Source organism: Trachypithecus francoisi, unplaced genomic scaffold (genome assembly GCF_009764315.1).
Source record: "Trachypithecus francoisi isolate TF-2019V2 unplaced genomic scaffold, Tfra_2.0 Lachesis_group7, whole genome shotgun sequence".
NCBI lineage: Eukaryota > Metazoa > Chordata > Mammalia > Primates > Cercopithecidae > Trachypithecus > Trachypithecus francoisi.
The window spans coordinates 46,353,790-46,365,225 of record NW_022681472.1 but is presented as its reverse complement, the minus strand read 5'-3'; the positions used below and the strand labels follow the sequence as shown (position 1 = coordinate 46,365,225).

Sequence of the window (11,436 nt, the reverse complement as noted above, 5' to 3'; positions counted from 1 at the left end):
GAAAATCTTAAAATATTCAGTGAAGTTCAGTAAGAAAGAGTGAATAGAGTATGTATTGAACAAAAAATAATAATTCCAAAATTACAAAAATGTTAGAGTGCAATTTGAGTGGTATGCTTCAGTGTAAGTACATTTATCCTAGGAGACATAAAATTCATGACCACCACAAAGAAGGAGAAGCCAAGAGGGAACTCTGGTTCTGTCTTTGTTGATTATCAAGCCGTTTTCAGTAAAGTGATTTTGGCCTGTTTCATACTCTAGCTCTTATAGTCCTGTCCTAAGTTGACCTTGGCAGGCAAGGCAGGAACTGAGTTATTTTCACTAGTTGTTGTTGTTGTTTTCTTTTTTTTTTTTCCAGTTAATTACTCTGATTTTAAGTAAATTAGCTGGTTTTGTATCATCACATTTCTACTTTATACAATAGAACAGCTTTGTTTGGAATGAGCATTTCAAGTAGGTTTCGTAGCAGAGCATTAAATTATTAGATGGATTTGGAATAGGTTCTGGGAACATAGAACCTGGGTTTTTCCTTCCCTCCACTTGCTGCTGAGTGCATATAAGGCCTTGCTCTCTGGTGGAGTCTTGGCAGAGAAAACTAGGATAGTATTTTCTCATACATGGGCTGGCAAGTGCCAGGGGAAAAGACTGGAGAGCAGATCTTGAAGATCTCTTTGGCTTTCAAATTTGAACTTCTAAAGAGAAGTTTGATATTGTCCCCACCAAAATATGTCACTTCTCCCTTCCTGACCCCCAATAAATGGCTGAGAAGGAGGGAGTGTTCCCTGCTGCCTGAGAAGAGAATTCAGGAAGACCAGAGACAGAGAAGCTTCCTCCAAGAAACTCAGCCTGCCTGCTTCATGTTCCACCACTGGCATTTCTGATGTCTTATATTAATTGCAGCTTTGTTCTTAGTGTCAAACAACTGGAAACAAAGTGAACTTTGTTTTCAGCCCCTCTCTTGTGAATACATTGTGATAGATCCACACAAGGAAGATTGAGTAGCCATCAGAAAGGATGAACTAGATGTATTCCAGTGAATTAGAGACGTTTCCAGGAAGTATTGTTTTGTGAAAGAAGATGCAGAAAGCTGTAAAAATATTGCATTTTGAAGAAAATGCCCTTTCTTCCTTGGTATGTGTGTATATGTGGGTTTGTATGCATGTGAATATCTGCATCTCCTCATATAGTATTAAATTAGTATGGATAAAAATATGGAAGGAAAACTAAGATGGATTTCTCTGGTGGGGGTGGAAAGCTGGGTTCAGGGGTTTGATGAGGATAGAATGAAGAGGAGAGAGGGGGAAGATAATAAAGCCAAAAAGGAAGGGAAAAAATCAGTTATTTTTAAGAGCAAAATGGGCCTGTATTTCTTTCACTGGCGTGTTAGAAGTCATTCTCTTCTTAAAACATCCCAGCTGATAGTTGTTCTGCTCAAGTACTTGAGGTGACGTAGTAGAGAATTGAAGAGTGTCCTTTCTTAAGGCCAGCTACTAGTATTCAAACACCAGGGCCACTGTTTCTTGGATACATGATCTTGAGAAGTTAAGAAGTTACTTCTGTGTTTCAGTTGCCTCACCTGGATGATGGTAGCCTAGCTTAGCTCATGGAGGTGATTGTCAAAATTAAAGAGTTTAATACAGTTATGTGTTGAGAGTAACACTTGGTAGGTAGCAAGTACACAGTAAGCATTAGCTATTATTACCTGGCACCAACTTGTTCTTAGGCATTGAGAAGCTCTTTCAGTATCTGAGTATTTAGCAGACGACATATGGGCTAAAGTAGGACAGAGTATTAAAAGTTACCTGGCTCCTGTCTTTACAGAGCACACAATGAAGGTAGAGAGACAACAAATATAACAAAAATAACAACAATACAATACTTACAGGGTAAAATATCAATTTAAAAATTACTGTAGCACAAACTGAGTGGTGAAAGGAGTACTTAAATCATTGCATGTGGGGATAGTTGGGGAAATTTTCTTAAAAAGATACTTTTTTACCTTGTTTTTGGTTTTTGCAGGTAGGAACTATAAAGTTCATGGTACTCAAGGGGGTCTTTGACCAAAAAAGGACTAAGAAGAATTGAGGCAAAAGGTAAAAGTCATGCAAATAGGAACTTTTTTCAGGGTGGTGTAAACAAATGAGTTTTCAGTCTAGTACATTTTTCCTCAGTTAACTACTACCTCCACCAGCAGCTTTAAAAAGTTGTTCAGCTAACACATAACTTAGACTCATTTGATTCATATCTTTTGAGTTATCCATTTCCTTCATAAACAATTAAGGTTAAGTTTATCGAATTCTTATGATTCTTTTATGTCAATTTTTCAATTATCCGTATATTCCCATATATTATTAGTGAGAAAGTAAGATTTAAATGTTCTGAATTTCCACATAGTCGTTTTTTTGAGCAAATAGAGAAAATAGGCTAGATATCAAGCATTTGTTAGTCTTTGGGGTTACAGAAATAGAAATAACACTAGAGGGATTCTCAGTTAGTGGGGAAGGTAGAAAAGTGAAGGCACAATTACATTAAAATGTGGCCAACCAGGTCTATGATGACGGTTTGTACTGTAAAAGCAGAAGAATAAGGTAGAAATAGGAGCTATGGTATAACTGCTCAGTGTATTTTTCTTGCCCACTGCCCAGATAGAGCTGATTAGTAAGACAGGAGAATTGTAATAAAGAGTTCAATACACATAGAGCTGGCTAAAGGGGAGACTGGAATTTTATTATTACTCAAATTAGCCTCCCTGAAAATTTGGACACTAGGGTTTTTAAAAGATAGTTTGGCAAGCAGGGGCTAGGAAGTAAGTGTTGCCGACGGGTTGGGGATGCTATCATAGGGGTATGGAAAATGGCCCTGTGCACTGAGTCTGCTTTTGGGTGGGGGTCAGAGAGCTAGATAAGTCAAAAGTTACAGGCTCAAGTGGGGCCATCCTGTTGTCAGAAGAGCAAAAGCCTAAAAAGACATCTCAAAAGGCCAGTCTTCTGTTTATAATAGTGATGTTATTTACAGAAGTAACTGGGGAAGTTGTAAATATTGTGACCTCCAGAATAATGGTGGATAATTGTTTATGCCTATGTTTTAGCAGAATTTAGGCCCTTCTCATTTTTTTTTTTTTAACTTGGTGGACATTTATTAGTTTTATAAAGGTGGTTTAGTTTTGGGAAGGACTATTATTATTTGAACTATAAACTAAATGTTTTTTTCCAAAGTTAGCTTGGCCATACCCAGGAATGACCAAGGGCAATTTGGAGGTTACAGGCAAGTTGGAGTTGGTTAGATTGGATCTCTTTTACTGTTATGAAAGTTGACATAAGTTGTTATAATTTTTGCAAAGATAGTTTCAGTCCTCCCTTTTGGGTTTTGCCATACCTTATTTTTTTTTTTTTTTTTTTTTTTTTTTTTTTTGAGGCGGAGTCTCGCTCTGTCGCCCGGACTGGAGTGCAGTGGCCAGATCTCAGCTCACTGCAAGCTCCGCCTCCCGGGTTTACGCCATTCTCCTGCCTCAGCCTCCCGAGTAGCTGGGACTACAGGCGCCCGCCACCTCGCCCGGCTAGTTTTTGTATTTTTAGTAGAGACGGGGTTTCACCGTGTTAGCCAGGATGGTCTTGATCTCCTGACCTCGTGATCCGCCCATCTCGGCCTCCCAAAGTGCTGGGATTACAGGCTTGAGCCACCGCGCCCGGCCACCTTATTCTTAAGGTGCGAGCTTTGGATATTCTATTAGTCTGTTCTCATGCTAATAAAGATATTCCCAAGACTGGATAATTTATAAAGGAAAGGTTTAACTGACTCTCAGTTCCACATGACTGGGGAGGCCTCACAATCGTGGCAAAAGGCAAATGAGGAGCAAAGTCATGTCTTACATAGTGGCAGGCAAGAGATCATGTGCAGGGAGGGGAACTCCCTTTGATAAAACCATCAGATTGTGTGAGACTTATTTACTATTATGAGTACAGCACAGGAAAGACCCGCCCCCATGACTCAATTACCCCCAACCCACAGTACGTGAAAATTATGGGAGCTACAATTCAAGATGATATTTGGGTGGAAACATAGGCAAACCATATAATTCCACCTCTGACCCCTCCCAAATCTCACGTCCTCACATTTCAAAACCAATCATACCTTCCCAACAGTCCCTCAAAGTCTTAACTCATTACTTAAAAGCCCACAGTCCAAAATCTCACCTGAGACAAGTCCCTTCTGACTATAAGCCTGTAAAATCAAAAGCAAGTTAGTTACATCCTAAATACAATGGGGTATACAGATATAGGATAAATACATCTGTTCCAAATGGGAGAAATTGGCCAGAACAAAGGACAGGCCCCATACAAGTTCAAAATTCAGTGGGCCAATCAAATCTTAAAGCTCCAAAATGATTTCCTTTGACTCCATGTCTCACATCCAGGTCATACTGATGCAAGAGGTGAGTTCCCATGGTCTTGGGAAGCTCCATCCCTGTGGTTTTGCAGGGTACAGCCTCACCTCCTGGCTGTTTTCACAGGCTGGCATTGAGTATCTATGGATTTTCCAGACACCTGGTACAAACTTTCAGTGGATCTACCCTTCTGGGGTCTGGAAGACAATGGCCTCTCCTCACAGCTCCACTAGGTAGTGCCCCAGTGGTGACTCAGTGTGGGGGTTTCCACCCTACATTTCCCTTCTGCACTGCCCTAGCAGAGGTTCTTCATCAGGGCTTCTGCCTGGACATCCAGGCATTTCCATACATCCTCTGAAATCTTAAGTGGAGATTCCCAAATCTCAATTCTTGACTTCTGTGCATCTGCATGCTCAACACCATGTGGAAGCTGTCAGGGCTTGGGGCTTGCACCCTCTGAAGCCACAGCCAGAGCTGTATATTGGCCCCTTTTAGCCATAGCTGGAATGCAGGGCAGTAAGTGCTGAGACTACACAAAGCAGCAAGGCCCTGGGTCCAGCCCACAAAACCATTTTTTCCTCCTAGGCCTCCAGGCCTATGATGGGAGGGGCTGCCGTGAAGACCTCTGACATGCCCTGGAGACATTTTCCCCATTGTCTGGGCGATTAATATTTAGGTTCTTGGTACTTATGCACACTTCTTCTGCTGGCTTGAATTTTTTAAAAGAAAATGGGTTTTTCTGTTGCATCATCAGGATGCACATTTTTCAAACTTTTATGCTCTGCTTCTCTTTTAAACATAAGTTCCAATTCCAAGCCATATTCTTTGTGAATACAAAATACTGGATGTCTTTAATAGCATCCAAGTCACCTCTTGAATGCTTTGCTGCTTAGAAATTTCTTCTGCCAGATGCCCTAAATCATCTCTCTCAAGTTCAAAGCTCCACAAATCTCTAGCACAGGGACAAAATGCCACCAGTCTCTTTGCTAAAACATAGCAAGAGTCACCTTTGTTCCAGTTCCCAACAAGTTACTTATCTCCATCTGATACCGCCCCACCCTGGACTTTATTGTCCATATTACTATCAGCATTTTGGTCAAAGCCATTCAACAAGTCTCTAGGAAGTTCCAGACTGTCCCACATCTTTCTGCCTTCTTCTGAGCCTTCTTAACTGTTTGAAGCTCTGCCTGTTAGTTCCAAAGTTGCATCCACATTTTTGGGTATCTTGACATCAGTGCGCCACTCTCAGTACCAATTTACTCTATTAGTCTGTTTTCACACTGCTAATAGAAATATACCTGAAACTGGGTAATTTATAAAAGATATTTAATTGACTCTCAGTTCCACATGACTGAAGAGACCTCAAAATTGTGGTGGAAGGCAAATGAGGAGCAAAGTCATGTCTTACATGGTGGCAGGCAAGAGAGCATGTGCAGGGGGACTCCCCTTTATAAAACCGTCAGATTTTGTGAGACTTATTCACTATCATGAGCATGGGAAAGACCTACCCCCATGATTAAGTTACCTCCCACCAGCTCCCTCCCACGACATGTGGGGATTATGGGACCTACAATTCAAGATGAGATTTGGGTGAGGACACAGCCAAACCAGTCAGAGATGGAAAAAAGCCAATGACTGCTCCACCTTCCTGCTGACGGGGGCTTAGTTGAGATAGGGGTTAGTCCCAGGGTAAGAGAAATGAAACTGCTTTGCAGCTGTCTGCATGCCTAATATAACAAGCAAAAGTTCTGACTGCAGGAGTTCTTGTAGAATTCATCTGAAGCCCTGAGAGATCCTGATGAATAGCCCTGAAAGCCAATCAGACATGGGTTTGCTAATAGAGAGAGATTAGGGTCAGAGGTTGTTAGAAAGACAAATTGGGATAAACAGGAAAGAGTAAATTTAATACACCATATCTTCTATAGTCAATTTTTAGTTCTGTGACTAGATCAGTTAAACAACTGTGTCTCATTTCAGGAGGTTGTAGATGGGCTAGGCCTCTATATATGATGAAGGCAAATGTTTTTAATAAAATAAATTTCTATATTTTTTATAGAAATAAAAGAAAAACAAAGGTTAATGTTGGGCACAATTTATCCAGATACTAGACTCAAAGCATTTTTAGTTACAGAGGAAAAAGGTGGTGGCAATCTGATCTGACATGATTTTCTTGCCTGTATCACAAGGAATAAGTTCTAGCTTTCAAGGTCTTAGGGAAAAGTAGCAACCTAGCACTTTGGGAGGCCGAGGCAGGCAGATCACGAGGTCAGGAGATCGAGACCATCCTGGCTAACATGGTGAAACCCCGTCTCTACTAAAAAAAAAATACAAAAATTTAGTTGGGCGTGGTGGCAAGTGCCTGTAGTCCCAGCTACTAGGAAGGCTGAGGCAGGAGAATAGCGTGTACCCGGGAGGCGGAACTTGCAGTGAGCCGAGATCGCGCCACTGCACTCCAGCCTGGGTGACAGAGCGAGACTCCTTCTCAAAAAGAAAAAAAGAGAAATGGAAGAAAAATTTGAAAACATTAAGTTTAGGGACTTGTAGCTTGTAGCCTGGAAAGAATTCAAGATTTGGTCCAAATTGCAGAAAATAATGAATAATGAAAACCCCAAAACAGTGGCCAAGACTAGAAACTAAAAACAGATGTATTATAGGTTTTTTTATTTGAAACATAATTTTTCCTCTCGTTTCTATTTTATTAATGACAAATCATAGTAGGACAAATTTATTTGCAAATTAAGTCTAAGTTTTTTTATACTTGGCCTGATTATTTAGATAAAGTGCAGCAAGAACAATTATTTGCCATATAGGCTTTCTAAACATTGGCTTTGCTGGAATTTTTTAAAATAAGGAATTGCAGATTTGAATGTTTAAAGCCTTGAGCCAGCCATGGATTTATCTGTGCCTGCAAATACCTGTATGAATTGGATAATTTTTCTTTTCTCCAGGTCCCAAGATAACTTGAGGCTCCCAGGCCTATCAGAAAGTGATTTTTTTTTTTTAAATCATAGGTCAGGAACCCTGTATAGGGACTAGGTAGACAAGGTATTAAGTTAATTTTTACAAGTGGCTTTTATCAGCTTTGTAAGTCAGTTTGATTCCTTAAAGCAGTCTGTTTATATTTGAAAGCATGCCATTCTAGTTAAAGCCTTGGTAAAATAACCAATGGTGTCTTACCATAAAACAAAGCAGATTTTTATTGAAATTACGCATGTAACTATACTGTTATAAGTTAAGTATATGCTTACAAATAGTTTTTAAATTCTGGAGAAATAAGATAGAAAGAAATATGTTTTAACTTTTACTCCCATGAGTATACCCTGTAAATAGCTTAAAAGAAAAAAGTTTTCTAGACTCTGCAAAACAAAAGAATTCGCAATATGTTAAACAAAATGTCATAAATATTATTTGTCCTTTTTTTTTTTTCTTAAGAGACAGAGTCTCCCTAAGTTCCAGGTTGGTCTCAAACTCTTGGGCTCAAGCATTCCTCCTGCCTCAGTCTCTCAAAGTGCTGTGATTACAGATGTGAGCCCCTGTACCTGATGTTGGTCTTTTATTAATTCAGTCCATGCAGTTGCTGTTTTGCCCAATGTTGGACCAGGAGTCCTCATGAACACACTAGCTCTCTATGACAGTCCTGGAAGGTTTTTTTGTTTTTTTGTTTTTTGTTTTTTGTTTTTTTTGGTTTTAATGGCACAGTCTCTACAATTATCAGAAACCTGCATCCAAGAGCACCCATTAGCATCTTATAGCTGGTTATAAACCACCTTTTGAAAAGGATCAAAACAAGACAATTATCTGTGGAAAACAAAAGTCAGGACAGCCACAGTTAAAGATGCAACTGAAAAGGAAGCATGGTCATTTTTATGGTACATAACCATGTAGTAATTATTATCTATAACACATACTCAGACATATCAGAATTATAGGAAATGTATATAATTTTGGAACACATATTAATAACACATTTATTGACTGCAGCCAAAAAAAGTTGAATACCATTTTATATTTGATAATGCTTTCTGTATGATTTTAGTATACCAAATCAGTCAAATATGTCTCTTTTGGACTTCAGGGGACTTAATATTTAAAAGTTAATGAGGTCAAAAAAATACTTAAATCAGAATTTGATTTTGGAATGTTTGTCAAATATCAAAGGTTTAACACTTGATAGCACCAAACAGAATTCTAGGTCATTGTAAGTAATTTACTTAGCCAAAATGATAATTTAAAATTTCAAAAAGGCAAAAATCTTTACTTGTTAATAGAGAGGAGTCTCAACTTGTTAAGACCAATACAGATAGCATGAAGCCAACTGAATCTCTCTTTTCTCTCTCCCCTGTATTTAAATGACAAATAAAATTTTTTATTTCTTAATATTATGAAAATCTTATTTAAAAGAGAAAGCCAAATTTTAATTTTGCATTAGTATATTCTTAACGTTAAACTCAATTTTAATAACATTTTATAAATAAATCTGTCCAGTTTTAATTAGTTTGACTATGGAATATAATTTTTATAAGTCTTCTTATAATCCTTTCTAATTTTTTATTAAAGGGCAGATCAGTGCTCTAAGGAAACTGTTATTTAACAGATGGACCTAGATTCTGGCCCTGCATCAGTATACTCTTATTTTAATATTTTAATTTATGGAAAAACTAAGTAATATCCTTTTAATTTTGGCCAACTTGCTTATATACAGAATTTTCTTAAAGCCAATTAATTATAGTTCTTTTATGTATTTTGGTAACAAAATATATACTCAACATATATAAATAGAAGCAGATCTGGTGGGGGGATAAGATGATGATGATTATTATAATTATTATTATTTTGAGACAATGTCTCTGTTGTCCAGGCTGGAGTGCACTAGCATAATCGTGGCTCACTGCAGCCTTGACCTTCTGAGCTCAAGCAGTCCTCCCACCTCAGCCTCACAAGTAGCTGGGAGTACAGGTGCACACCACTGTACTGTGTCTGGCTAATTGTGATAAGATTCTTTATTTGTCAGTTTTTAAGTTTTCCTTTTTGACTTCAGACCATTAGTCTCTTGATTATCTGTTCTCTGACCTAAATAATTGTCAGCCAGGCAATTCTAAATTTGTGTTTTTAAATAGATAATTTTTAGCTGAAACAAAATAGAGAATTTATATTTTATTTAAACCAAAGGAAAATGATGTGGATAAAAGTTTAGTCAAGATGACCAGGAAAAACAGACACTCCTACACAGGGAGATTTTTTTTTTTTTTTTTTTTTTTGAGACAGAGTCTCACTCTGTCGCCCAGGCTGGAGTGCAGTGGCGTGATCTCAGCTCACTGCAATCTCCACCTTACACAGGGAGAGTTTTTAAAGATCTGTTTCTTGATTGGATTATTGGCTTTTAGGGTGGAGTCTTTTAGGCAACTGGGCCAGGAAAGCATGCAGTTTTTAGGGTCCAATAAGTAGGCACAGCAGGAAGGCAAAACAGATCCCCAAGATCACGGATCTCATTTTTACACCAAATCCTGGGTCCCCAAAAGAGGGAAATACTACAAGACAAGACAGTGCAATGATTCCACAGTGTATCTCATTGAAAGGACATTTCTCCTAGGCTGCTTGGCAAACCAACGCCAATCGGCCTATGCTCTAATCACCCCATCTTCCATTCTATACCTTCTAGGTGTTTACAAGCATGCTTTCCTTATTTAAACATACAAAGAAAGACGTACAACCCTGTGGTGATCATCGTTCACTGGAAGCAAGTGACATCAGTCATTTAAAAAAGTGTATCTCTTATCTAGCTATTATACATTAAGGTTAAATTTTCTCATAATGCAAAGTAATCCTGGTGCCCCCAAAAGTCAAAGAGAATAGATACAGTGGAAGGAGGGACAAAGAGGAGTAAATGGGAAACAGAATTCAGTTGACAGAGAAGTTTTTACAGAGGGAGAGCAAGTGCCTTAAAACAATATCTGTACCCATATAGTCCAAATTAAATCAATTTTAACTACATAGTTTTCAAAAAAACAATCCTTTAAAAAATTTCTTATTACCAGATTTCAGCAGGAAAAAACAGTGGATATTTTTGGCTTTTGAATTTTTTACCAAAGGTAACCTCCCAAATAAAATTAATAATCCTTAACTAAGGCTATGACTTAACCACGGACACATGAGGTGTCTCCACAGAGATGGCAGGTAAACTTTACAAGATCTAAAATCACCCTTAAGGTAGCTCAGGGAAAGAAAAATTTAAGACAGGATATCAAAAGCTGTACACGGAAGAAAAACTAATAAATGGCAAAAGTCCCACAATTTTTAAACCGGAAAGGACTCATTCCCTAATCTGGGAATTGAGCCCAGGCCACCATTGTGAAAGGGCAATGCCTTAGCTACTGAGCTACAGCATGGGACAATTGTCATTGCTCTCCCAGAAGGAGTCTAGAGTGGGGTCATTTTTAAGCTTGTAAAGGATTTTAACTGCTCAAGAGAATTCTTAAGGCTAGCCATGACATGAACCCGAAAATTCTTTCCCTTCAAATGGCAGAGACCAAGAGAGAGTGCCTGCATCTGGTCACAAAGTCGTTTTTAAGGACAAGACAAAAGGGAAACCTCATGATTTTGTTTCAGGGATGTGCAGCAAAGTTTGTATCTGATCAGTCTTCAGGGTGGGTTCGAACAATGGGTTTATAGGGGTCTAAGGCCCACATTCTATCCTATGGTACCCCTCTCCACAATAGAACAACACAGAAAGACAAACTTATGGCACAATATATACCAGATTTGCTACAGCCTGAGTCTAGTCTCACAGATCCTGTTTCCTATTAAAACCTTGCAGAGGAGACATGTTTCTTACCAATTCATTCAGCCAACTGGTTTGCTCAGATAGAGGCCAGAAGCCTGCCTGTTAAGACATTCTTATCCTTTTGCCAGTTTGACAGGTTTCCAGTTTCGCTTTCTCTGAGTGACTTTGGTGACCATGTTTGCTGTGCCATAGATAGAGGGACTAAGCTGCATTACAAAAGAAAGTCATCCTTCTCCACTTCATGGAACCATAGGCAAAAGCCTCTCAATTT

General features: G+C 38.7%; 1 protein-coding gene across 2 annotated transcripts in view; it reads left to right on the top strand.

Annotated features, from left to right (window-relative positions):
• Nucleotides 1–11,436, top strand: part of TMEM64 (transmembrane protein 64) — a 54,357-nt gene that overhangs the window by 26,038 nt on the left and 16,883 nt on the right. The window contains exon 4 of one of the 2 annotated variants that reach the window (XM_033202631.1): nt 2,020–2,093. The exons of the other annotated variant lie outside the window; for it this stretch is intronic. Within the exon in view, the coding sequence (XP_033058522.1) occupies nt 2,020–2,060 (41 nt within the window). The 3' untranslated portion in view covers nt 2,061–2,093. The remainder of the gene's footprint in view (nt 1–2,019; nt 2,094–11,436) is intronic. 2 annotated transcript variants of the gene reach the window in all.